Here is a 27,930-nt window from a genome sequence, read left to right as displayed (position 1 = left end):
TTAAGAAATACCTTTTAAGTAAATAAAGCTCAAAATGGCGTTTGCACCTGTGGCCTCCAGTCCTTCCTTCCCCCGGGGGGCTCAGGCCGCCTCAGCCCCAAGGCAGAGGAGCTGGCGGTGCCCGCTGCCTCCCCCGACTCTGGCGCGGCCGGGCCGGACATCAGTGCCGCTCCAGGGCCTTGGCCAGCAGGGTGTTGAGGCGGCCCACCATGGGCCTCGGGTCGTCCACGAGCCCCGCGGCGATCATGGCGTTCTCGTAGATCTGAAAGGCGGGGGGGGGGCTCAGCTGGGGCGGGGTGGGGCGGCCAGGCGCCAGCCTGTGCCAGCTCGCAGAAGCGCGGGCGGGAAGGAGGGGGCGTCTGCAGGAGGCTCACCTGGTCCGCGAGCAGCTGGGCCAGCTCGGGCTCCCGCTCCCGGAGCTGGCTGAGCTTCCTGATCAGCGTGTGCCTGCCGGGCAGAAACCACCAGAAAGAAGTCAGCACGGGCCTCCCGCGTCCCGGGAAAACGTGAAGAGGCAACACAAGACAACTAGACGGGCGTGTGAGAGACCACTCACGGGCACTGCGGCTAAGTGCCCCGAAAACCCGCGCGCCCGTCAGTTCTGACGTCGGAAACGTCACTAACGGGTGACGCGAGCTTGAAGCAGGCCACGGGCTGCCGCCGCCAAGTCCCCAGCTGTTCGATGAGGCCTTTCCAGGAACACGTGCTTTTATTTATTTTTTGAGTTATTTATGCACACAAGAGCTGGGGTACAGGCCAGAGATGCGGGGGGTGAGAGGATCCACCAGAGACAGAGTGGGGAGCAGAACAGGTGGATCCACTGAAATCCACTGCTGAGGGGAGCAGCGGGGCGACGGGAGAGGCCTGCTGCGCCCTGGGGGTAGCTCCCTGTGTGCTGCGGTGGCTTCAGACAGCAGGGAGGGGGGCGCCCTGGCGGGGAGGGGGCGCCCTGGTGGGAAGGGACCCTGCGGGGAGGGGAGCGCAGCCCGGGTTAAGGCGCGAGCAGGTGCTCACCGGGGGTTGACCTCCAGCGTGGGCTGCAGCAGCTGCGCGCGCTCCTCCTGGGTCTTGGCCAGCTGCTGCATGCGCAGGAAGTGCCGCGCCGCCCCCATCTCCAGCACGGTGATCATCGCGGGGTGCGTGTCCAGCCGCAGGGTCACCTACAGCCAGGTCGGGGAAGGAGGTGAGGGGCCTGAGCTGGGGTCCTGCCGCAGCACCCTGACCAGGCATGGCACTTCCCAGGGCAGAGGGACGCAGCCCCAGGGCCCAGCGAGGCCCCTCCTCCTGGCCATGCCCGCCGCCGAGAAGCAGCAGCCCCAGGACAGGCCTCCTCCGCCACCCCCACCCATGGGCCTGGCCCCTCAGAGACCGCCCAACTCTACTGCACCCGTAAAACCCCCAGGCCGCAGGGCGGGGCTGTCCAAGGCACAGGCCTCTCCCACGCCCCAGGGGTCCTCTGGCCTCAATGACGACCACAACAGGACAGAGGTCAGACGGGCGGACCCCACAGCTTCCTGGGGCCGCCACCCAGGGGTGCAGGGCCCGTGACGACAAGCTTCTCCGCACGCGCCCTGACACAGGACGTGGGGCTTCACCGCCGGGTGCCAGCGGGCAGCCCTGGGACAAGTCCAATCTGGCTCCAGCCCCGCTCCTGGTCTGACGGGAGGCAGCTCATAGGAGGGGAAGTGATCCCACCTACTCGCGCTTCCACGGGGTACACACCCAACAGGGTGACCCCCACGGCAGGCTCTGCCTGGAGACTCCACCCAACCCCGCAGCTCCTTCGGCCTGGAGCTGCTGGCCCCCCTCACGGCCACCCATGCTGCACGCCTGCCTCCCGGGCACGTCCCTGAGCCACCCCCCCCCCCCCCCACGCAGAGAGCCCTGTTCTCCTCGACCTTGCGGCTCTGAGCTCTCTGGAGCCCACCCAGACCCCCACACTAAGAACCCAAGTTGAACTGGACTGTAGCTCCCTGAGGCGAGGTGTGGAGCCCCCTTGTTCCGGGGGCCGGGAGGGCTCTGGGGCCCCTCCCTGCTTTGAGTCGCCCACCGGCCGCTGCTGCCCGCATGCCTGGCTCCCACCTGCTCCACGAAGGGGAGGACACGGCCGCCGGCCGGCAGCTCGCCGCCCACGCTGGTCTCCACCTCACGCCACGGCTTCAGGGGCGGCTGGGAGGGCACCCTAGATGGGGACGCGCCCCAGCTGGCTCTGCATGGACCCTGTCCCGGAGCGCCTCACCTTCACGTTGGTGACCCGTGACCCCAGCGCATTTCTCATCCAGGCCAAAAGGTCTTCCGCCTCCTTCTCGGACAGGCTCTCACCAGCTACAGGACAGCACAAGGGGCGCGCTCAGGCACTCCGCACTCCTGCCCTGCGGCTCCACCGGGGTGACACCCAGTGCCAGGCTGCCAGCAAGCTCCCTACACCCACCCTGGCTCTGGCACAATTAAGCAGATGAAACTGGACCTCAGAAAAGACACTTGGTTGCCCGAGGCCTGCAGAAATGTTTAGGACTCAGGGCAACTCCTTAATCTCTGAGGACCCGGGGTCCATTTAGAGGCTCAACAAGCACCAGAGATCTGGGATCTAAACAGGGACGCGTGCTCCCTGGCCACTAAGGGGCTCCCCAACAGCTTTGTCCAGATGGCAGCACAGATCCAAATGGGAAAACCACACAGAAACCCCCATTACAGGATCCAAGAGCCTGAAGCCAGAAATGCCAGCCCTGGGGCCACCCATGCCTCACCTGCACCCCCAGGCCACCCCCTGCCCGAGCTGGGAAGAGAGGAAGCCGACCTGGGGCCCCTTCCTCAAGCTTCTCCTCCTTGTAGTGATCAACCACGATGTCCGTCTCCACCGAGATCAGCTTCTTCTTGTCAAACTCACGCAGGTGCAGCAAAGTCAGCTCGTCGAACTGCTCGTAGCAGAAGAGCACCTGGGGGCCGAGCATGCGGCCTGAGGCCGGGGCCGCGGCCCGAGGCGCCTTGGCACGCACCTGTGCACGGGTTCCGGAGGGAGCTCCGGGCCCTAGTGGAGCAAGCAGGGGCGCGGCCCGGGACCCTGGCGCCTCCCACAGATGCACAAACCAGAGGGCAGACTGGCCGCCAACTCACACGGACCCTGGGCTCTGTGGCCTCACCCCGAGCGGAGCTCAGGGTCCCCACGGGTGCTCTGGCTGCGCCTGCTCACTCACCTCCATGTTCTTCCGCTTCATGGCCTCGTAGTAGGGCGAGTGCTCCGCCAGGTGGCGGGTGGGGACGCACAGGTAGTAGATGTTGCGCGTGCCGGGCTGCATGCGGCTGGCATAGTCCTGCAGGCTGGTCAACTGCCCAGCAGGCAGCGCTGAGGACTCGTATCGCAGCAGCTTGGCAATGTCCTCCTGTGGGCAAAGGGCGGGTCACACTCTGGAGCCCCTGCCAGCAGGGCGGAAGCTCTGGCCGGAGGGAGGGAAGGCTCCAGCGGCCGTGTTCCACTGGTGGTGGCCTCTGTCGGCAGAGGCAGCTCCCTGGAGGCCTGGCGTGGGGCTGGGTGGGCTCCTGCTGTGTCTCAGAAGCCCCACGCGGAGCCCAGCCCCTGCCTGCTGCAGGCACTGGGCATGGGCGTGCCATCCATGCTCCCAGCCTTCCCCAGCCTGGAGGGCCGGGCACACACTTGACAAGGGCCCAAGGGAGAGGCTGGCCCCACCTCCCGCTGTCCACATTGCAAACCCGGCTGCAGGAGCCGCCTCCACCTCGGGTGGGAGCCGCAAGAACGGAAAGGGAACAGCAGCCGCCGGGGCGGGGGGCCGGGGGGTGCACTCTGACGACCATGCACCGCGGCAGCAGGGCCATGGGCAGGACGGGGCCCAAAGGGAGGCAGAGACAGGGTGCGGGGGGCCTGAGACCCCCTCTGCAGGTAGAGGTTCCGCTTGTGCCTACCCCACGGGTCACGGGCCTTGTTAACAAACGCGATCGTGTGCAGTGAGCCCAGGGCCCCCAAGCCTGTAGACGCCCCAGCACGCGGGGCGGCCGGGAGGTGCCGGGAGCCAGAACTGGGTTGTGGGAATGAGGCCTGCTCAGGGCGGGGCTGCTGATGGCAGGGGGGTTGAGGGGGGCAGGGAGCCCACACAGCAGCCCTGATGCCTGTAGCTACCGCCCCCGCGGCCGGGAGACCCCTGGGCCCCAGGCCCTGTCACCTCCTTCCTTCTGCTCTTCTGGAACGAAAGACGCAGCCCCAGCGCTGGGGGCGACCGCCCAACGCACAAGGGCTACGTTTCTGGGTGACAGCGTCCTGGACCTGGACGGGGGGATGGCCGCGCAATGTGTCCTCAGCGCTGTGCAGCTGTTCCCCCCAAAGGATGAGTTTTACGGTATGTGGATTGTACGTCAATTTAAGAACGACCAAAAATGTTGGTGAGAAGTTAACTGTCCCGTCCGGTAGACGAGCTCGGGCCCGTGACTGCCCATCACGACGAACCTGCTCTACCCACCCTGCGCAGGCCAGCCACTGGGATGCCCCTCAGACGAGGGTGGGGCCCCTGGAACGAAGGGTGAGGACACCCCACCCCCCGGGTGCTGGGCCTGCTGGGCCCCCAGAGAGATCCAGCGGCTGCATTTGCTGACTTGGCTGGGGTAGGGGCGGGGTGCCCGGCCCAGGAAACTCGAGCTCAGGTTTCTGGCCTCCACCAGCTTCCCCCCGAGGCCCGGACCCCAGGCAGTCCAGAGAGTGGCCTGGACCGCAAACCCTACCTTGACCGCCTGCTCTGCTGTGGTCACGATGCCCTCCCGCATGAACAAGCCGTAATCTTCAAAAAACTTGGCATATTTTTCAGGGTCTTTCTTACTCTGGTCAACGAAGAATTTGATGAGCCTCTGCTGTAGAACGTCCCGGAGCTTCCTGCAGACAGGGGCACGTTCACCACACACGCCTGGGCTGCTACGCAACCGTCAGGGGGTGTGAAAACTGCAGCCCCACAGATTATAAAGGAGAAGAAAAGATAATGTTTTGGCCAAGCTGAGAACGAAGCAGGGAGAAAAGGCGACCCCGCAGATGCGTCAGGAGGCCCACAGGCCCCTGGGCGGGCGCATGGCCACACCGAGGAAGAGTATCCACCCAGCACCAGGGCTCCCCCTCAGGGAATGACCCTGAGCCGCCCCTGAGCCCCGTGGACCAGGGTATCCCTGGAGCGCCAAACCAATCGCGGACAAGCCTAGTCTCCACAGGGAAAGCTCAAATGCCAGAAGGCGCCACGCCCATGAGCGCCCATCCCCTAGGGCCTTCGCAGGAGGGGGCATCTGTGAGAGGGAACCCTGACAAGGGCAGGTGTGCGTGCTGGGCCTGCCAGCAACTCCGCCGCCACCGGCACGCGGCGGCCATGGGGCCCAGGGTGTCCACCCGGCGCCAAGTGGGCATCACACGCGAGCAGCTTCAGTGGGCCCGGGGTAACGCCACCTCCTTCTTGAGGTTCAAGAGTGAGGTCACCCTGCACTTCCTAATAACCCCAGGCAAGGGAGCAGTGACGGTCAAGTTCCTGTGCGTGCCCCCTCTTCGCTCCCTCCCGAACGTCTCCTTCGCCCGCAGCACGGACAGGGACGGGGCGGCCCTGCACCTGTCGGGCGGGACGTGGCGCCTGAGGAGGGCATCCCCGCGGGGCTGGAGGGGCCGGCAAGAGGGTCCCCAGAGGAGGGTGTCCAGGCTGGGAAGCAGGCGGCCCATGTGGGGGGGAGGGCACCAACATGAGGGGAAGTGGTGGTGATGGCAACCTGGGGTGGGGGGCTGGTCAGGGTCTACATGTTGCGGGGAGAAAGGGCGCCGGCGGGCAGCGAGGCCGGCTGTGCAGGGTGAGTGTAGGTGCACGCGGCAAGCCTGTGCCCTCTGAGGGCAACCGGGCCCTCGTGACTCCACACACCAGCCTCCATCCAGAGGCGGCAGAGGCCGGGGGGCAGGGATGAGAGGAGCAGACGGGGGCCAAGGACAGAGCGCCTGGGTCTGTGCCAGGAGCAAGGCGGCTGCGATGTGAGTCACCCGAGGGCTCTGCCGCCCCCTGGGCAGCACGTGGGCACCTCAACGGGGACAGCAATTCACATGGCCCGCGGGGTCGGGGACTTGCTCAAGTCCGTTGATAAATGGCTGTCAGGCCCTGGCCCCAAGGTCAACAGCACATCAAGGCCATGCCCCAAATCAAGGCATGGGGTTCCCTGCGACTCCCGGTGGCTGCAGCGCGCCATCCGGGGCACTCACACAGGGGAGGCGCCGGTACCACAGGGAGGCCCACCGGCCTGAGGACACTGCAGCCCAGCCATGGGGTCCAGCACGCTCGCAGCCCGCTGGGTGGGCACGGACGACCCCCACCCGAGACCCTCAGGATGTCCAGCTCAGGAAGACGGTGAAGGAGCAGGAAGGAGGCCCACGAGAGGGGCGGCCAGACGGACCCAGACTCGGGCACAGAGCGGGCCTCGGGGCGCGGCCATGGCAGTGGGGCACCCTCACCACCTTGCTGACTCAAGCAGCCGTGCTGAGCTCAGAAGGTGCTTGTTGGGGGAACGAGCACTAAGGTACCTGGGAGTGGGGCTGTCGTGCCCGCAAGGGCTCAGGGGGTCGTGCCCCAGCGCGACCCGCCTCACCTGATGAGCGCGCTCTCCTGCAGGAGCTCCCGGCTCAGGTTCAGGGGCACGTCCTCGCTGTCCACCACACCTGCGGGCACGCGCATCAGCACCGGCCACGGCCCGCCAGCACCCGCGTCCTCCCCAAGGTCCGGTGGGAGGTCAGGCCGTGTGTGGGTTAGAGGGAAGTGGGAGAGACCCAGGGAGCTGGAAGGAACCCCCAAACCCCAGTCCCGATGGGCGCTGGCATTGAGGCACAGCCCGGGACGAGGTGAGAGCGAGGCCGGCGGGCGGGCCTGTGGCCAGAACAGTTTCCAGGAGCCCGGCGTCAACTCCCATCCTGAAAGCCACCTCCTGGGCCTTACGTTCAAAATCACAGGTATCGGGAACGCCTGCCCTTTGCGTGCGAGCTGGCAGAGGCTGGAGCGCTGAGCTCCGCCAACTCTGAATCTCACTCAAATTAAAGCAACTCACGTATCAACACAAACTTGCCATCTTTTTGAACATTCATGGAACTCAATCTAAACTGCACCCTTCCGGGGTCTCCCGGGTGGCACAGGGGTTAAGTCTCAGCACTGTCAAGCTGTCGGTAGCCGCTGCAGCACGAGTTTGATCCCCGGCCAGGGAGCCACCCACAGGGCGCAGACCTCTCCTGTCTCCCCGCTGCTCCCCTCAGGAGTATGTCTCAGTGGATCCGCCTATTCTGCTCCCCATTGTCTCTGGTGAGTCCCCCCCCTACCCCTGCACGTAGGGCCTAGACCTTGTATGCATAAATAAGTATTAAAAACACAAACTGCACCCTTCTGCCCCACCAACATGGACGCGGGCACCTCCTGGGGAGCTGAGCTGCTCCCCACAAGTCCGGCCCCCCAGGTGCTGGCCTAACGCCTACCCAGCAGCGAGCAGAGAGCGAGTGCACAGCCTGCAGGGGAGGCAGCCAGCCCACCAGGCCCCACAGGAGCCTCTGGGCCTAGGCCTGGGCCCTACTGCCCGCCCGGAGCCCGCGCATTGCACCTCGGATGAACCGCAGCCACTTGGGCAGGATGTCAGCGGCCTTGGTTTGGATGAGGACCTTGCGGCTGTACAGGGAGACGCTGGAGCCCAGCTCCCGGCTCACGTCAAACATGGACGGTTTCTGGGGGAGGAAAGCGCAGGGTCAGGCTCAAGGAAGCAGCAGCTGTAAGGCAAGCTGCAAGGGAAATGCCGATCATTTCTGAGAACCAATTCCTCCCCGCCCGGGGCGGGAGCTGTGGGGCAGGCATCCCGCGGCCTACAGCAGGGAGGCCCCACAGTGGCTCCCGCAGGGCCGGGCAGCTTCTTTGGGAACAGCAGTGGCTGAGCACAGAGAACCGAGCTTTCCAAGCAGATCCTGACGGGTGTAGGGCCTTCAGGGGCCTGTCGCAGGTCAATCAGGGGGCACCTGTCCGTAGACCAGGGCTCTCCCTTGTTGCATGACCCCCCAGGGAAGGAGGGAGATGCCAGGAGACCCCTCCCTGGCCCTGGGAGGTGCCCAGCATGTCTGTGTCACCGGCCCTGAGAGCGGGGGGAAGCTTTAAAACACCGCTCACCACACGAGCACGGGCTTCCCTCACTCTGACGCTGCCTGTGGGGGGCCCGCGCTGCCACCGCCCGCCAGAGCCTGGCCGCTCACCATCTCCGGCACATAGAAGATGCTGCGGATGCTGAGCGGGGCGTCAGTCTGGTAATGCAGGGTGTAGCGGGGCCGGTCGGAGGCCTGGGCCACGTAGCGGTAGAACGCCTCGTGCAGCTCGGCACCCACGTCCTTGGGGTCCAGCATCCACACAGCCTGGAGGGTGAGCAGGCCCACCAGGCTCCCAGCTGCCCTCCTGAGGCTGCGGGGCCGAGTCGTGGCCAGGGACCAGGGTGTGGGTGATTAAGCCCTGGGGATGAACACAGACCTACCTCCTGGGAAGGACGGGGGTGGGGAGCCACCCAGCCCCTTGTCCTGGGCCTCTCCACACCAGCCCCTTGTCCTGGGATCTCTGCCCGCCAGCCCCCAGGCAGCGCAGAGGCTCACCTGCAAGGTGTTAACGCGCCTGCCGTTCAGGTACAGGGGGAAGCTGACGAAGTTACTGTACTTGGTCACCACATCTGGAGAAGACAAGAAACACTCCTGGAGACAGGAGTGCTGCAGGGCCAAGGAGGGCCCTCCTGATGGCACATAGGGGCTCAGCTGGGCCAGGCGCCTCACGGCCCAGGCCACGTGATCCGCACCGCCAGGCCTCCGGGGGCATCCACGGGGTGGGGGGAGCACCCGGCAGGCGCGGAGGAGCCCTGCTCTCCAGGGCCCGGCACCAGCGGCGGCATCCGCGCACACGGCAGGGTGACGACGGGCCGTGGGGTGCTGCTCACAGCGGGTGGAGAGAACAGAACCAGATCCTGCCGGCAAACCTGCCCCCCTGGGCTCACACTGGAGGCAGCAGGGAGCCGGCCGAGCAGCCTAGGGCGCCCACCCTCCCAGCCCCCCAGGGCCCTCACCTCGAACCCGGGCCTCGCTGGCAAACTCTCTGTTGTCTGACTTGAGGTGGATGATGATCTTGGTGCCGGTTCTCACTCCGGAGGCTTCGGCAATTTCAAACACCCCAGAGCTGAGACACAGAAAGGAAAGCAGGTTCCGCTCACGCGAGTCCCACATGACACATCAGGACTCTCTTCTGTGGATTTTCACAAGCTGAGCCCAAAACAGCATCAGGAAAGAAGCCAGAGCCGCCACTTGGCACCGAGAGCCCCAGGACCAAAGAAAGCCCCACGAGGACCAGCCGGGATGTGGGGCACAGGGCCTCCCTGGAGGAGCTCTCGGGCCTGTCTGCCTGAAGCGGCCTGGGTGCTGCTCCAGGTGCCAGAGGCGGCAGGTGGGGTGCACGGCCCCTCACCTGTGCTAACCCCACGCACATCTTAACCTGCAACCTCCTTATGCGAACAGGGAAAACTGTTTCACCGGCACAGAAGGGCGCCAGCCGGGGTGTGCTGGGAGCACCGCCATCACAGAGAGCGGCAAAAGCCTCAGCTCCAACCAGGGCACGAGCTGAGCCCCGCCGGGCCTCTTGCGCCACACGCTGCTGGGACAGCTGCTGGGCTCAGGCGGAAATGAAGGTCCCCAAGAAGCCGCCAGGCAGCTGTCCTCACTCCCGGCAGTGCGGCCAGCAAGGCACAGCTGCACAGCCCAGCTGCGGGGCTCTCGGGGAGGACCAGCCAGAGCCAGGTCTAAGGGGGCAAGGCTTGGAAGCCAGAGGATGGCCATCAAGAGCTGCCCGGCCGCGCAGCTCCCAGAGCACGAGGACAGAAATGCCAGCTCCTGGGCCTCAGAGGCAGGAAGAGCAACTGGTCTCAGGTGAGGCTCAGGCTTTGTGTAAGAAGCGCTTGCGGGCACATTCCGAGCAGCTGGCCGCTGGCATGCTAATGGGCAGGCTCCACTGAGTCCCACTCTGCACGCAGGCTGTAGGGGTACCAGCGCATGGCAGGGCTGCCCTCACTCACCCGTCTGAAAGCCACTGGTAACCGGGGCTGCCGGGCTCCACCGAGCGGGAATAGACCTCGACCCTGTCAGCCACCATGAAGGCCGAGTAGAAGCCCACTCCAAACTGACCGATGATCTTGCTGCTGGCCTCGGCCTGGCTCTGCAGCGCGTCCAGAAAGGCCTGCGGGGGCGAAGGCTAGTCAGAGGGAGGGAGGGCACCCCCCTAGGAGACGCCCTCTCACAAGGCACCCTGCTCACACGGGCCGCACTCGGAGCAGTGTGGCGACGGAGCGAGCCCCCAGCCACGCGGGTCGCCCGCGCACGGGGCCCTCCTGGCTGGTGGCCCCTGGACTCGGTGGGTGAAGGGAGGAGACTTCTGTGTCTCCCTGACTCTGCGCTTGGTGGGAAAGAGTCTGTGCCTCTGGAGAGGCACCGTCACGGGGACACGTGCCCCAGGCGGCCAGCCGGGCGCTCTGCGACGACGGGAACACGCAGGGTCCAGCTCGCGAGCGCAGCCATGGCCACGGAAACGTAGCTAGTGTGACCAAGGAGCTCAGCTTTAAATCACATTTAATTTTAAGTAATTTAATTCATCAAACAGCGACACGTGGCAGTGGCTGCCGCTGAGGCAGCCAGGCCTCCCCGCTAGCATCCCACAGGACGGGCGGGGGCGGTTCCAATCAGGCGGCTGTTTAAAGTAGAGATTTCTGTGTATCAGTTTGGAGTAACAATGAGATGATTTTCAACCACTTGGCACAAAGTGTCAGGTAGGCACCAGAGACCCTCCCAAGCCAAGCAGAAAAGCCCCTGGCTCTGAGGAGAGCGCGCAGGTGGCCACAGGCGACAGCAAAGTGGCTCAGACACCTTCACCGTCAACACTGGTCCCACCTCGTGAGCTTCGAGTTCCACCTCAGCCCCTCACCCAGCAGCTGCAGCCTCAGGGACCACCAGCTGCCACACCAAGGCCAGCTCATCCTCGGACTCCGCCGTCCACAGCCACAGCCTCAGGTCTGCGGCTCCAACAATTGCTGAGAGTGAGCACAGCGCCAGGAGGACAGACTCCCAGGCTCCCCTCTGGCCTCTGAACCTGGGCCAGGCGAGCCCCAGCTAAAGGCAAAGCAGCAAGCGACGGGGCGGGTGCTGAGAAGGTGTGCTGGGGAGGTCCCTGAACGTCATACGGTGTGACGCACACCTGGACGGCGGCGCCGACATACCGGGCCATGCCCAGCCCATGGGACCACGGCTGCCTGTGGGGTCTGTCCCTGGCCTGAACGTCGCTAAGGGACACACAACTGCTCTCATTCCAGCCCTGTCACCCATAACATCAAAGCACTCAGGCCCCCACGAGGATGCCAAGGAGTTGCGTCCACAGCATGCGCTCAGCACTTCCCCGCCCCCGCACAACCCTATGCGAGTGGCATGCTGGGACACGCCTGGGGGAGAGGGCAGCAGAACCCAAGGAGAGGGCAGAGGGAGCTTACCTTTGACCCTGACCTGGCGATCGTTCCCAGGTTGGACACCAGCTCCTCCTGGGTCATCCCGATGCCAGTATCCTGAGGACAGAAGGACGCTCGCATCCAGACACCTGCCCCCGGGAGCAAGGCAAGGCACACAGATGCCAGAGGAGCCAGGGCAGGCGGGCCCAGGAAGGGTCGCCAGGCAGTGCTGAGGAAGCCTCATGCTGGCTGCACCACCAGCCCCGACAAGGAGCCCCCGAGAGGGCAGACGTGTCCTTCCCAAGTCGGGAAACAGAGCCCAGAAGCAGAGCCGCAGACAGAGCCGCCTGATTCTGGCAAAGCAGCCAGGTCATGGCGGGGGGTGGGGGGGGGGGAGGAGGAGCAAAAGGAGCGGTGCCATGACAGCTGGACACACGTGCAGGCCACGGGGCACCCGCACGCAGGAGGAAAGCTGAGATGAACATTTCTAGAAAAACCCGGTGGGCTCTGGCATTGGCCAGGACTTCTTAGATTAAGTCGCTAAAAGCATTAAAAAGTGACTTGATGAAAGTCTGCTTTTCTGAAGCAAATAAATAACAAGGCAGGCCACAGACTGGGAGGAAGCACCCGCAAGGTGTGACTCTGACTAGGACTCGCACGTAGGATCACACGGAACTTACAACTCAGCAAAGAAGATAATCTGATTAAAGTGAGCAAAAAATCTGAACAGGGCCTCCGTGGTGGCGCAAGGGGTAAAGATGCAACCTATGAAGCTGTCCGCAGCCACTGTAGCACGAGTTCCATCCCCGGCCAGGGAGCTACCCATATGGCACAGCAGACCTCTCCTGACACACCGGCTGCGCCCCTCAGCAGTGTATTTCAGTCCATCTGTCTGCCCTACTCCCCACGCTGTCTCTGGTGAATCCTCTCACCCCCCCACACCTCTGGCCTGTGCCCCAGCTCTTGTATGCATAAATAAATAAATCTTTAAAAAAAAAAAAAATCGGAACAGCCACTTCACAAAGAAGTTATATAAATGGCAACTAAATGCACAAAAAGTAGTTTAATACCATTACTCCTAAGGGAAATACAAATCAAAAGCACAGTGGGATGCCCCGGCACGGCTGCGGCTGGGACTGGCCGTGTCAGCCAGCAGGGCACTGCAGTCCTCGACTGGCAGGGCCTGGCCCTTCCCAGTGAGGTCAGGGGATATTCACCTTAGGAGTCAGCACACCCAGGGACCTACCCCAGAGAAGCGAAACACAGGCCCCCAGACACCGGGCGTACAGATGCTCACGCCAGCCCTGCTCCTCTCCCCCAGGCCGGGACAAGCCCAGGCCTGCTGGGAGTCGCCACTCCAGGCCCCCGCGGCGGCCCTGCGGCCACGAAGGAGCTGGCTCTGGCTGCAGCCACGGCTGGTCCCCTGCCCGCCTGTGTCTGTGCAAGCGTCTCCCCAATCAACCTGTCCTTTAAAATGTGAAAACAACAACAGCCACAAGGTCCTGCCACATGCAAACCCAGGAAGAGCCTCAAAAGCACCATGGGAGGCTAGGGCAGGCGGGCTCGGCAGAGCGACGCTGTCCAGGCCCCAGAGAACACGAAACAGAGCGACAGAGCAGGCCAGTGGTTTCCAGGGCCTGGAAAGGAGCAGGGCCTGGGGTGGTAACATGGTGATGTATGGGCTGCACAGGTGTGCACGCTGCTTAAACTCACCAACTGCACCCTTGCGCATGGTGAATTTAGCACATGTCGCTCACACCTCAATAAAGCCCACTGACCACAGCTGCAGCAACAGAAACACGCAGGCCCGGGAGCGCAAGTGCACGAGGGACACCACAGAGTGCTGGCAGGGCTGCTGTTCAGGTGCAGAACGTCCCCTCCCCCAGAGAGGCACACTCCCAACGCCGCCAGCCACACTGAAAGCTGGTCCCAAAGCAGCTGAGAGTACAAAGTCCCGCAGGGCCGCCACCTGCTGACCACCCCCCTTCTGCCTTTAACATTTTAACTTGAAATCTTCAAAAGGCTATATAAGAGCAACCGAAAGGATCCCTTGGTCTACAGCACGACTAGTGAGCCCCACGGTGGGCTGCAGTCAGAGACCCACCGGCATATGATGGTGTGGGGAGAGTGCGGTTGAGATGTGAAAAGTCACTTAGGGCTTCCCTGGTGGCTCAAGGGGTTAAGACACAGCCTATGAAGCTGTCCACAGCCTCTGCAGCATGAGTTCGATTCCCCACCAGCCAGGGAGCTACCCACATGGCATGGCAGACCTCTCCTGTCTTGCCCGCTGCTCCCCTCAGCAGTGTGTTTCAGTAGATCTGCCTGTTCTGCTCCCCACTCCGTCTCTGGTGAATCCTCTCACCCCACCATCTCTGGCCTGTACCCCAGCTCTTGTATGTACAAATAAATAAATCTTTAAGAAAAATAAAAAAGGAAAAAAAGGTCACTTAAAAGCTGCCCGCAGCCTCTGCAGTGCCAGTTCGATCCCCGGCCACCGGGCAAGGGTCCCACATGGCGTGCAGACCTCTCCTGCTGCGCCCGCTGCTCCCCTCAGCAGTGTATTTCGTCAGTCTGCCTGTTCTGCTCCCCACTCTGGCTCTGGTGAATCCTCTCACCCTCCCGCGCTTCTGACTGTGCCCAGTGCTTGTATAAATAAATAAACAAATCTTTAAAACAAAAAAAAAAAACAACAGAGTTTAAAACACGTCCAGCAGCTCTCGGCCACCCCAGCCGTGCCTGCGCAGGCACCTCCACCCATGTGTGCCCACGGGAGCACCTTCTCTTTCCTTTCCCTTGTTAAATATAATAAACCCACCCTTTTGGGTATGGAAAAAAGTTTGCATTTATACATAAGCACAGACATCAAAACCCAAATAAACAAACTAAAATGCTAACCGACACCATCCCTGAATAATGGCTTGATTTAAAATTTTCGTCTCTCCTGCTCATCTGTGTTCCCCAGCTTCTACGGGAAGTGAGGTTTACATCTGAGTGAACGGAAAGGCGGTCAGCCCGCGGCGCGGCCGCCCACCTGCACGGTGAGGGTGCCCTTCTCGGAGTCGGTCTGCAGGTGGATCTCCAGCTCCGGCAGCGTCTGGCCCGCAGACACCAGCTTGTGGCGCAGCTTCTCCAAGGCGTCGCTGGCGTTGGAGATCAGCTCCCGTATGAACACCTGTGGGGACGCGAGCAGAGGCCCTGCTGCAGAAGCGAGCCGCCAGGGGCCTCTCGGTGCAGGCTGAGAGTCGGGGGCCGCCCATGTCTAAAGGATGGACTTGCTGCCTCAGCCCAGGGAGGGGTCTGCAGGGCCGGTCGCAAACGACCCAAGGACTCGGCCCCTCCCTGAGGCCTGGCAGTGAGGGACCGCTCTGCTCCTCCCGAGGTCCAGCTAAGGTTCCACCCACCTGGCTTGCTGAGGGGCACGAGTGAGCGCTTCCTCTCCAGCTCTTACCCCGGGGGTACGCAACTCCCCCGACTCATCTCCCCCAGTCTCCAGGGAGGCGACCCGCTGGCTTCACAGAACAGTGGGCTCCCCGTGCTCCATCAGCCCCGCCCCTTGCCCTGGCAGAGGAGGAAGCGGGGCAACCACCCCTAAGAGGAGCGATGCTGGACCTCGCACGTGAACCTGAGCAGAGGGACTGTCCAGCACGGGGCCTGGATGCGTCTCCCGCAGGCGCTGCCCAGGTGCTGAGATTGTCTTTCAAATTCCCGTCTGCCTTCTGGTGACAACCAGCGTGGGGACAGTCACGGCCCATTTGTTCTTCTCTACCTCTTCTGCGTCCCGTCTCCCCCAGGTGAGCCTCACTCTCCTCAGGAGGCGCCCCGAGGGCAGGGATCTTCCTCCCCCAGCACCGAGGGTGGTCACTTGATGAAGGTGGCGACACCTGGTGCCGCTGAATGAACGCGCTGGGCACACGCCAAGGCGCCCCTGCGATGGACCTCAGCCGCCCAGACCAGCAGCTGCGGGGTTTGAAATCACCAGCGACACTCCCTCCAGCGCCAACCTGGCGCGAAGGACCACCCGGATATACGTGTCTGTGAGACACAAATCGTGGTCCAAGCCCTATCCCGGCGGCGGCCATGGCTCTGTCCAAGCAGGGTGCGCTCACAGGGTGCACCTGCCCCGGCTCCCCGGGGCAGCACCGACACAGTCCCACCGGCCCGAGCGCAGGGCCCGCTCCCTACCTCCTTTTCTGAGTACAAGGAACGGGCAACGATGTCGAGCAGCTTCTTGGTCTCAGCCTGGAACTCGTGCTTGGAAGCGGACCCTGCAAGGAAGCAGACGCCGTCCAGAAAGCTCCGGCCCACTGGCGTGGGAGGACAGGCGCAAGCTGGGCCACCGCCCGGCACCCCGCTCCACTTGAGAGCTTCCCCCCAGCACTAAATCTCTTGCTTTTCCCTTAAAAAAGTACACGCCAAGAGCGTTCGAAACGACGCTTGAGGCAGAATGCTTCACACTGTTCAAAAGAGCAGCACAGGAGAGAAACCCAGGCTCTGGCGCTCTCTGAACAGCCACCGCTGGGCCCGCAGCAGGGGCTCCGCCAGGGCCAGGTGGGCAGTCACCCGTCAGGTCTTCAGAGAGTAAAGCGGCCGGGCCCACTGTCCTCCCCACGCCCAGCCCCTGGCCGCCCCCGCAGAAGGCCCGAATGGCCGTGCTCAGGGCCGCCGGCGGGACAGCGCCAGCAGCAGCTGTGCGAGTGGCTCGTGCGGGGGTCACCCTCCGGAAGGTGCCATCAACAACGCACTGGGGGGGCCCACCCTCGACCCCCCAGCACCTTGCACGGCCTCTGTGCTGCTGATGAGGGGGCGCAGGGGCTCCTCCTTCGGGTCCTCGGCCGCCTGGGAGCTGAAGTGCCGGCCAGTGGAGAGGCCGGAGGCCAGGTTTCGCCGGGGCCCCGCTGCTGGCATGGCAGCCCTCCAAGGATGTGGGCCCGGGCTTCCTGGGAAGACAGACAGCAGAGCAGGGGAGCGTTAGGGAGGCAGCAGGGGCCAAAGTCCTCATCTGCTCCCGTCTGGGCCAGCGGAGCTGAGCCGGAGTCCCCAAAACCCGGCGTCCCCCAGGGGCCGGCGGAGGTAAGCGGGCCGGCAGCGCAGCCACGTCGCGAGCAGCCTGGCAGCAGGACCTCACACACGGCACGTCTGTCCGTAAAGTCCCAGGGTCGGGCTGAGCTGTGGTGCCTCCCCGGCGCACACGCACAAGAGTCTTCCCTGCTGTGTGACCGTCTTGAAGTAAAGCCCCTGCCTGAGTCCCAAGGAACCTATTTCCAGACAAGGTCACGCTCGCAGGGAGCAGGTGAGACCTGGGACATGTTCTCGGGGCACACGATCCAAACCCTGACAGACCGGTGACCACGAGGGTGTGCCTCAGCCCCCCAGGCCCCGACGCAAAGCACCGCAGGCGGTGGCTCACGCGCCCGTGCATCTCCAGGCGCTCCCTCAGGACATCTCAGCCCGATCAGAGGCAACACCCCATTTCTGAGTAAGGTCACATTCAAAGGTGCTGGGCATGAGGGTTTCAATACCATTTCGGGGGCACACCGCTGGTGATGGGAGCAGATGAGAACGGTGGTAGGAGTGGGGGGGGTATCTGTGGGAACACGACATTTCCGAGGGCACCTTCTGGCACACGGGGCACTCTCCAGGTGAGCAAGAGACCCTGGGGTGGGGGCATGGGCCAAACTCCACAGTAACAGTCATGCCATCCAACTGCATCAGGAGTAAGGCACCCCTGAAAGCAGACAGGAGCCCCAAGTCCCTTCAGAAAGTGGCATGTTGTGCACGTGACCCCTCCGCAGGGCCCCACACATGGCACGCCCGCTCCGTGCGCAGCACCTTGGGGATTCTGACGCCGCCCTGCACGTGCATGAGCTCACGAGCGCGAAGGGTCACATGGGCAGGGGTCAGGAGGGCGCATGGATGAGGTGAGGGGGCCAGAATGACCCCTGCCCCGCGGAGTCAGCCTGGAAGTGGCAGCGCGGGCAGGAGGCGGTGAGGCCCGGATCAACACAGCCCACGGCGGAAATAAGCACCAAGGAGGTGCGGAGAACACACAGGCACCTCCCGGCTCCGTCCCCCCACAGGTCAGACGCGACAACAGTGACACCACAGGCCGCGAGCACACCTGGCCCAGGGAGAGCGCCCCACCAGGGCTGCCCCCACGGGCCCCAAGCCCTGGACACATTGGGGTGCCCCCAGCTCTCAGTCTGGGGGTGCCGTTCTCCAGGGAAGGGAACCAGGGCCCCAGGGAATGCACAGCAGGGGCTAGAAGTGAAGAAGGGTTGCGATGTGGCGCCTGAGGACACGGGCTCTGAGGGGAAGGGCCCCCGGGGAAATCGAGGACCCCACGACGACGACGACAGCAGTGGACTGCGTCCCGTCGGCGCACGCTCAGCCAAGAGCAGAATGACACTGGGTGGGGGGGCGGTGGACACAAACCCACGCGGCAAACCCATATCAGCACCCACTGGAAACAACATCTGCACCCTCTCAAGTCACCCCCATACGATACTTACTGAGTCTGAAGAGAACAGTGGTTCACAGTGGAGAAGCGCAGAGCCCCCAACTGCTCCTGCAGGCACAGGAGCCAGGCCTGTCACCGCCAGCACCCCCAAGCCTCAGGAGCGAGGGCGCAGCCTCCTTTCAGCTGTGTTCCACCCCCATCTGGCCACAGGAAAACACCAGGCAGACCCCCGTCGAGGGACCTCCCTCGAGTCACAGGCCAGCACTGAGGGAGGTAAGCAGGCCCCGAAGGACAGGCAGACGCGGAGAGCCACAGACTGGGGGAGCCAAGGCCGTGCCTGCGAGCACTGCGGGGTCCTGGCCAGGGGCGGGCAGCAGCGGGATGCTGGCTCGCTTCTAGAGCCGGATCACATAACACTGCTGTGTCAGAGTCATTTCCCTTTCCAAAGACATTAGCCTTAGGGGAAGCGCGGGGCAGAAGGTGGAAACTGTGGACTGCTTCTCTAACATCTCTGCAAAATGAGACATTTCCAAGAGCTCCAGGATGTCTCTGAGGACTGTCCCTGCACACAAGTCACTTCATCAACGCACGAGCTCACGTCTTCACATCCAGCTAGGAGGGGAGCCACCAGCTCCAGGTGACACCAGTTTAAACCATGGTGAGAGCTGTCAGGTTGCTCTCCAGTCATGCCACACCCCTGCACACCTGTCAGGTGACCTCCACACAGAATCACGCCACACTCCTGCACACCTATCAGGTGACTTCCACACAGAATCACGCCACACCCTTGCACACCTGTCAGGTGACCTCCACAGAGTCATGCCGCAGACCCCTGCAGACCTGCTGTTATGAAACTTCTGGATTTTTGTCTCTTGAGCATGTAAGACAATTTCATTTCCAGTCTATTATGAGCAAGCCTGAGTATCCACATTCTGAAATATTTTCTATTTCCTTGTTCGTTAATGGACTGCTGATACCTTCTGATCATTTTTCTAATTTTCATGTTTTTTTGTTATTGATGTCTTACAGCATTTATAAAGAAATTAGTCATTTGTTGTAAAGGCCTTCTTCACTCCAAGACAAAACACAATTTTCCCATTTTATTTTTCTTACTCCTTTTTACTCCCCTCTGTTTAATATTTCTGAAAGAATTTAATAAGTTGTTTAAGATGGAAATATATTTAAGTCCTCATAATTGGGCTTATATACATATTTCAAACCAGGACTTTCAAGACTTCCCATCATAATTCCAAGATTACACTGATCAACTGCACTATTTTTTAAAATAAGATTTATTTATTCATGCCTATAAGAACTGGGGTACACAGGCCAGATGCATGGGAGGGTGAGAGGATTCACCAGAGACAGAGCGGGGAACAGAACAGGCAGATCTAGTAAAACCCACTGCTGAGGGAGCAGCGGGCGCGACAGGAGAGGTCTGCTGCGCCCTGTGGGATTCTCTCTGGCCAGCCGGGATTGAACTCGTGCTGTGGACAAAGGCTGTGGACAGCTTCACAGCGCGGCGCTCAACCCGCTGTGCCACCAGGGGAAGCCCGATCAATTGCATTGTTATAGGCCGATTTGATTTCAGGTTAACAGAAATTGCTACGACTTTAAACAATAGTGCAATAAATCTGCCTGACCCAGTACAAACACACTATCTACATGGTATCCGCCACCATGCTTCCCCCAACACCCTAAAGGAAAAACCACAAACCTCAGTGTTAAGTTACAAAGTCGTACTATTAACCTGTTTGGTGGTTTGGGGTCACACAAAATGGGAAGCACCAATAGCCTGAATCTGACACAACACACACACAACACACTCTCTCTCTCTCTCGCTCTCTCTCTCTCTCTCTCGCCCCATCTGTGCCAGCAGTCTGTTCCCTCTACTGGCAGCATGTGCCTTCTTGCCATCTGGCCTTCTTCGGCCCAGTGTGGGGGTGCTCCTATCCCCTCAGGCCTCTGGCCCTCGGCTCACAAGGTCTTTCCCTGCTAGAGAACAGAGCCCTTGCTTGTGGACTGCTCACCTGGACATGCTGCAAGTGCCAGCCAGTGGCACTTCTACTCTCTCTTAACTCTTTGTTAATGTATAATTTATCTCACTAACATTGGGTCAGGACTAAGTTTACATCTCTTAGCAGCAGGCTCCTTGAAAGCAGAACACCGACAATTCCAGGTGTGCCAAAGCTTCCAGTGGGGAAGCAGTTCCTTGTACTGTCAGGAACCTTAATCAGCACAAACTTCATCAGACTCGAGCAGAAGCACATTCGGCCAACAGATGGCGTCCAGGTCCCGTCAGGCCATTTCTGACTAGTTGGCAGGAATTAAAAAACGCAACTGCCCACAGGGCTGCCGGGGCAGGCAGGCACGTGCGTCACAACCCACTTGGTGAGTCCTGCTCTCCAATCACCCATCTCTCTGCTGCACTAGCACAGCTTACTGTGGCCTGGCTTCACTGTGGCATCTGAAGTTACATGCTGGACACACAGACGTGCTGAGGAAGTTAAGCTGTGAGAGATACACTGGAGTTTCCTGGATTCACACCCCCCAGTCAATCTCCCACTATTGGTACAAATTCTACAGATGTTGAAAGGATCAGGAAATAGATACAAATGTATGCCAGGAAATTGGACAACTTAGATGAAATAAACAAATTCCTTCAAAAAATGAAATTCATCCAAAGTGACAGAAGATGAAACGGAAATTCTGAATTGCTTTATATGTAATAAAGAAATTGACTTTGTTTTCAAAACTATTGCCACAAATGAAACTCAAGACCCAGGGCCTCCCCTGGTGGCGCAGGCGGTTGAGCGCTGCACTGTGAAGCTGTCCGCAGCCTCTGCAGCGCCGGTTCGATCCCGGCTGGCCGGCGAGGGTCCCACGCGGCACAGCAGACCTCTTCTGCATCACCCGGGGCTCCCCTCAGCAGTGGATTTTGTCCGTCTGCCTGTTCTGTTCCCCACTCTGCCTCTGGTGAATCCCCTCACCTCTCGCGTGTCTGGCCTGTACCCCGGTTTTGTATAAAATAAATAAATAAATCTTTAAAAAAAAAAAAGAAAAGAAACTCAAGACCCAGATTTTTTACTGGTGAATTCTGGCAAGCATGGGGAAGACGTAACCGATCTGATGCAAATGTTTTCAGAAAATGGGAGAAACGAGAGCACTGCCCTGTCACCATGAGCAGCGACGCATCCGGTGGACATGCGAGGCGGGGAGCACTCGCAGGCGCCGGGAGATCAGCAAGACCTGCAAGCCCACGTCTCCCCCGGAAATGACGTCATTTCTCTCCAGCAAACTTGGGTCTTCCAGGTTATTTGGGGGGTGGTGAGCCTTGAGATGGGATGTGCAAGTGGGTCCCACCACGAACAAACTCAACAACCTGCCTTCTCTTCTGCCGTTTGTTTCCAAATAAACCCATTTTGCTGCTGGAGAAACTGATTGCTTTTGTTTGAGGTCAACATATCAAAACCTGAGAAAGACATCATATACACACAGAATAACAGACCAAAGTCTCTCATGAACACAGACACGAGGTCTTCGCAAAACATCAGCAAATCAAATCCACGGTCTCTAAAACGACGGATCAGGTTTATCTCTGGGATACAGGTTGGCGACGCACTGGCCAGTCAGCCAGTACACTTTACTACACACACAGTAACAGCTAAAGAAATGGTGCCGGCTGGGCTGAAGGGCAGGTGGGGTTGTGGGCACTGCCAGCGCCCCGAGAGCAGACCGTGGCGGGTGGGGGCTACTACATTCAAGACCTTGTCTCCACGGTGGCACAGCGGCCATGACTCAGAAGTTTGAGTTCTCAAAAGAAACCAGAAATTAAAATGTTTGTGTGCAATCTGACGTTGGATGTTTACCATTTTTTAAAACGTGTTCATAGTCAGAGTCAGTTTGTAACTCTTTTCTAGTCTGGAAAATGGAATGCACGAGAAAGCGCGCCAGCCCACGAAGGGCTGAAGGTTCAAGAGGCTATGCTCCTGCTTGGCAGAGGGGCCCTGGATCTGGCACAGAGCAGGCAGGGGATCTCTAGAACACAGGGTAAACCCAAGCTTGGCAGACATCTCCCGGCAGGCAGACACCTGACATCTCTCCCGGCGCAGCGGCCGGCGTGGCTGTCCAGTGCTGACAGGCGACGCCTGCGGCCCAGCGCAGCTCCATGTACGAAATCGGTTGGTTAGGGGAGCCCGGGGGCAAACACACAGGTAACACTCAGTACACGTTACGGAACTAAAATTAAGAATTTATATTCATCAAATCAGAAGCAGACACCGAGCCCGGCGTGAAACGGAAAGGACAGCCACACGCGGGCAAGGGACACCGAAGAGAGACGCGCACGGCCGCAGCGCCCGCGCAGACGCCCGCGAGAAAGCCAGCCCAGCCGGAAGGAGAAAACGGGCAAAAGCATGTCATGGAAAAGGAAACCGATGGCTACGAATTATGGGGAAAGATGCTCAATTTTACTAGTAATAGACTGAAGTCACAAACCAAAACATCATTTTGTACCATCAGAGGACATTTTCAAGGTCTCAAACCCCAGCGTCTGGGACCCGGTGCAGCGCGCCACACGCGTGGCTGTGGATGCAAAGCCAGAGGGCCGTGGCCAGGGCAGGGTCGCCTGGGCTTCTGGAGCTCAGGGCCTGGCATGGGCGTCTGCTATAGCTGGGACCCGGGCTTTGGAGGCTGGTTAAGGGCCATACACCTTCAGCTGTTACCTCAGCTTTGGCCTCTGATGGGCATGGGACCAGCAGGTGCAGAGATGAGTCCAGCCTGGAAGAAAGCGCCGTGAGAACCCCGGCCCGCCTGCCAGTTGGGGCTCCAGGGATTCGTGTCTGGGAATCCCAAGCTCAGGCTGCCAGTCACCTTACCCAGCCCTGAAACAGACACTAGCCGAGAATGGCCACTGTCCTGGAGTTCCCTGCTTCTCTAGCACCCCAGAGGCAGACCCCTGTCCTGCAGGAGACCGTGCCCACCCCCACCAGTGAAACCCCCAAGGTCCCTGGTGTGGGCTGAGCTCTTAGGCAGCAACAGAGGCTCTTGGCTCTCACTGCATAGTAACACTCCGCACCAGCGAAGCTGCAGCTCCCCACCCGAGCTGGGCCACCCTGTGCTGCAAACCGTCATCACGTGTCCTCCGGGACTGCTGTCTTCACTGCCTGTCACTGGGCCGTGGAGGTGAGTCTGATATCCCCACTCTTCTGCCGTCTTTGTTGGACTCCTGGTAATTTTTATTTCTTTTTTATATCCAAAAGGGCAAGCTTATTATAAAAAGGGAAAGGCAAATAAAGGACACTTGCACACACAAGAGGGCAGAAAGAGCTGCCCCTGAACGGGACAGAGGTTTGCTTAAGAGAGAGGCCTGCATAGTCCCAGACGTGCAGGCTCAGGAGGAGAGTTGCCCCTGCTGCTCTGCAAAGGGAGAAGGGTGGTGAAGAGAAGGACAAGCACGGTCACAAGCGGGCAGGGGAGCTGCCTTTGGAAGTGGTAGGTCTAAGAAAGAGACGCCTGCACAGACACAGGAGGGCAGGAGACCTGCCGATTTCTATTTCTTAAGCTGAATAATGGATATGCATGTTGTTTCTTTTTAAAATGGCACACATAATATGCATTCCTCCTTAGACGCCATATATTTCACACACACACACAAAATGAAGGGGCGGGGGTGCAAGCTTCAGTTCCCCTGGGTCACTTTGAACTTACAAACAAAGAGATGGGCACAAAGCCTGGTAGGCTCAAGGCAGAGCAGGAAAGCTAAAACCCAGAAACACTCAAATGCAGTTTGCGTGTGGACCCGGTAGTGGCCCTGCAGACCGCCCATCGATAGGCACATTAAGACCCAGCTGTGCCCCATCGAGTGAGCCAGTCTTTCACAAGAGCCTCTCTGGCTAAAATGAAAGGTTTAACTTCATGGAAAACGCCCTAGTGCTCCATTCCCTGCAAAGTGCCAGAATCACTAGCGCGTGTGGACTGCAAGCCCACCCTGCTTGTCCCGCAACGCCTGACACTTCCAGTTCCAGCAGGAGGGTTTGGGCCCTTTTATCTTATTCTTAGCAGCACCGCTACTGGTCTTCTGCTCTTTTTTAATATGGTGTTCATTTCGGCTGTATCAAACTTTTAAAAAATATTTAATCACACTTCTTGACTGTATGAGGTTGCTAGGTAACTGGGTCATTCGCTTCCAAAAGCAGCTACACCTACATTAATGTCCTGCTCTACAGGTCTCCACCTGGTTAGCAGGCAGGAAGCAAAGACAAGCCGGTATGGCCACAGGCTCTGCAAGCTTCACTTTTAAGGTGATTCTTTGTGATTTTAGCAGAAATAACCAACCACTCCAGAAACACTCAGCTGACATCTCTCTTACTACATGTACAGAATTTCTATGGACCAAGCAAACAGCAGTCTCCTGGTAAAAGGCCAGTTTCCTCATCATGACCCAGCAGGACAGCGTTTCAGGCTCTAGGTGGCTGCACGGAGGACAATCTGAGAATATTCCCTGGCTTCCACGCTGAAGTATTTCACTTGAGCGTGAACTGAACAGTTTCAGTGATGGAGAGAGCAAATCCCAGGGCCGGCCTCAAGTCAGTAGGTCGCCTTCGTGGAGTCACAGAGGCTAACATTTGGGGGTGAAAACATTTACTTTTCTACACTGTTTTCTCATCAACCCACTTTCCTCCCTCTCCCTTCAAGCGGGACCCTCTCCTCTGCCCAGGAGAGAACATAAACTTGGGGATTTTTCTTTTGTTCAACCAACTAACTATTCAGCTGGTATCGAGGCCTATGCTACACAGGACGCCTGGGTTAACTTTCTGCAGATAGTTCAGATTAATTGGCCCCCCTGGCCCAAGCAAGCGTCCCACTACCAAGGCCCCCTGGGAGCAACCTGGTTGTCAGGCACAAGTCTGTCCTTTGCCTCTGTGCTACACTGGTGCTGCCCAAGGTGTTCTATAGTTCCGGGCCTACGGTCAGGATGGAGACCTACATGGCCACGTTACAACACAGTCAGACTGCAAGTGCTCCCCTCCACCCTGAAAAACAGCTGGGAATAACCAGAAAGGTATCTGAATTTCTGTGAAGGCTGCAGTGTGAGACCTCAGGGCAGAAATTAACACCATGAGCACCAAATAAAGTGAAAAGGTGGGCAACAAACTAAATCAAATGGACCCCAGAACTAAATGGGAGGCCTAAGTGTGCTTCCCCTTGAAAGATACAAGCTGCAGTGCTAAGCCCCACAACAGAGCAACCCCCTCTTCTGACCTTTCTGTGCCTGGACTCCCACACCTGCAACTCTCCTTTCAAGACAGAAAATTCCAGCAAAGCCTCTGGTTTACAAAATGAATAAGACAGCAACTCAACCACAACAGTCTGTCCTAGCCTCTTCTGGCAAGATATCTATGAAAGTGAGCGAGAACATGGACTGTCAGGCCTGCAGGCTCAGAGTGCCACGGTCAGGGGCTTCTTTGCCCTGTGGGCTCTCAGCCCGCTGCCCTAGTCGCCTCAACATCACATGTGCTTCTGGGGACTGAGTCTGGTGTTGATTTTCTGGGTCTGGTTTTCTCTGGGAGGCAGCCTTTTCATCCGCCCACGTGTGAAGCAGTTACTCTGATACCTGCTAGAGCTCCGGTGAAGAGGTCTGAGGGCAGTTTACATTTTTTTATCGTCAACTCACATGTTCCAGATCACACAATGACACGCAATTGAGTTCTCTGAACATGGGCCGGGCCAGGCACTTGACGTCCTGATTTCAGAAAGACGTGGTCCCCACCCATAAGCTCTTATCTAAGAGAGAAGAAAGGACATAATTTTTGGGCCCACTCACCCTTATTCTACATACCCCTAGATTCTTGTCACACCAAATTATCCAGAGGCCTTCCCCCTACACCACACCTGAAGACTTGGCCCAATCCTCTCTCTTCTGTGGAACTTACATAAGCTGTCCACCACATATTTTGCCCACTGGACACGCCAGAGGCCTCCCACCAGGCAGTCACATGCTCCCACTGACCTCTGACCCAGTGGCAGGGTCACATCAGGTCTGAAGTTGCAGAGGGCACTCACAGTAGTTGTTGACTAAATGAAGTAATGAGAATAAATGAACAATAACGTCCACAGACAGACTCAACCCTACACTCTGAGACACCCCATGGGCAGGAGGACTGGGATGATGGTGACCCGAGGTCATGGTCCTAGGTGTGAAGGCAAGCACATGCTAACACTCAGCAATGCTTTCCCAGGAAAAGAGAAAGAGACACAGAATTCTGAATTTTCTGTATAGGTGACTTTTACAATCACATCCCACCCCACCCCCACTGCAGAAGACACATATCCTCCTGATCGTATCCACCCCTCATTCAATCCATACAAACAACTTCACCATTACATTAGCCTCACAGGTGACAGAGGCATCTGCCACAGAGAAGGCTCTCATAGTCAGCATGCTCGAACCACTGTAAGAGAAGCTGCAGGGAAAAGGAGGTTATTGAGGAAGAGAGAGAAAATGGCACAAAAAAAGTCCCTGGGCTGAAAATGGACATATCTTCACAATGGAAGTGACGCGAAGGGGTACAGAGAATGAATTAAAGCATTAATGTAGAAACATCTTAGAATAAGAACAAGGAGAGAAAAAAATAACCATTAGAAGAGGGAAAAAATGACTAACAATGAAACTGATGTGACGGCGCACCTGTAACAGGGGGCTGAGACAACGGAGCAACATCATCACTTTCTGAAGGAAAATTATTTTGACCTGGAATGCAATGCCCCCGTCAAACCTTTATACAAAGTATAAATATTTTGACAGTACCTGGGGCTTAGACAACCCAGATTTTCTGCAAAACTAACAGATGGTATGTTCTGGTTAGACGGGAAATAAAAATCCAGAAAAAAAACAGATGTCAGCTGCAAGCCACAGTAATAAACCTACTTGTCTTATCCTAATGCATGTTGTTCAATCCTTGTTCATTTCAAAACCCAGATAATAAAAACAAAGCGTACAAGACATGGAGAGTAAGTCCGCACATCCACAAACAGCCACGGGACAGATGAAAACAGCCTCACTCTCACCAGGATCTCTACAGATGTAAATTAAAGTGCAAAACCATCCACTTGGAAAATATGCACCACCCAGCGCTGGAGAGGGGGGGGGGGCAGGGTCCCAGCCCAACGGGAGTCACCCGGGCAGCTTATCGTCCGGTGCAGCTAACACTTCAAACAATCACGGCTCTGAAACATCAACTCTCAAGAAAAGCCGCGCACGGCCAACGGCAGAGCCTGACAACGACAAAAAAATCCGGAAATCATCTTCGTCATCTAATTACTAAGCCGACGCTGCGCCCCTCGCACAGGGCACCCTGCGGCCGGCGGGAAGCGCGGACCCGCGCGCCGGGCCTGAGGAGTCGCGCGGGCCACGCAGAGACAACAAAAATCCCGTTATTCGGTGCGGCCCCCCCCGCGGGAGGCGACACCCGCAGGCCGCACCCGCGGGCCCTGAGAGGGCGGGTCGCGGCCTCTCCTTTCTCATCGGCGCTTGTTTGCGCGTCGACCGCTCCTTCCAGGCCCCGGGGCCACGGCGGGCGGCCGGCCGGAGGCCGCGGGCGCGCTCGGGTCCGGGTCGAACCCAGGCGAGCGGCTCCCGCCGCGCGTGCAGCCCTCGGCGGGAGGAGCGCCGCCGGCACCAGCGCCCGGAGCGCGTTCCCAGCGCGCCCGCGGCCTCCGCCCGCTCGCGGCGCCGCCTCCGGAGCCCGAGCGAGGGGCCGGGCCGGGCGGCCAGCGCGGGGCTGACCAGGTGGCCCCAGGCGCGCAGGGCGCTCCGCGTTCCCGCCCGCCGCCCCCGCCGCGGAGGGAACGGGCTCGGGCCCCCCGCGCGCCGTCCGGCTGCCCTCACCTGCCGGGGCGGCTGCCAGCGCCGGCGCCCGCGGCGGAAGCCGAAGGCGGCGGCCCCAGTGCAGCAGCGCCCGCAGCTCGCGCGCCAT

General features: G+C 59.7%; 1 protein-coding gene across 2 annotated transcripts; it reads right to left on the bottom strand.

Annotated features, from left to right (window-relative positions):
• Positions 1-27,930, bottom strand: TRAP1 (TNF receptor associated protein 1; the record flags this gene model as incomplete). 2 transcript variants are annotated; one of them, XM_084249516.1, is made up of 18 exons in its annotated part: positions 1-262; positions 375-447; positions 1,015-1,160; positions 2,240-2,325; positions 2,798-2,936; positions 3,195-3,380; positions 4,729-4,876; positions 6,604-6,673; positions 7,597-7,717; positions 8,234-8,389; positions 8,621-8,694; positions 9,082-9,191; positions 10,081-10,241; positions 11,542-11,613; positions 14,528-14,668; positions 15,679-15,761; positions 16,269-16,433; positions 27,843-27,930. In XM_084249516.1, 18 exons carry the CDS (start codon positions 27,928-27,930, stop codon positions 161-163), a joined length of 2,121 nt encoding a protein of 706 aa, XP_084105642.1. In that variant the 3' UTR covers positions 1-160. The 2 variants fall into 2 exon arrangements, with proteins under 2 accessions (XP_084105642.1, XP_084105643.1); XM_084249517.1 differs by lacking the exon at positions 16,269-16,433.

This window comes from Talpa europaea (assembly GCF_964194135.1).
Source record: "Talpa europaea genome assembly, chromosome: 12".
Classification (NCBI taxonomy): domain Eukaryota; kingdom Metazoa; phylum Chordata; class Mammalia; order Eulipotyphla; family Talpidae; genus Talpa; species Talpa europaea.
Note: the sequence above shows the minus strand (reverse complement) of the source record. Positions and strands in the feature narration are given on the sequence as shown.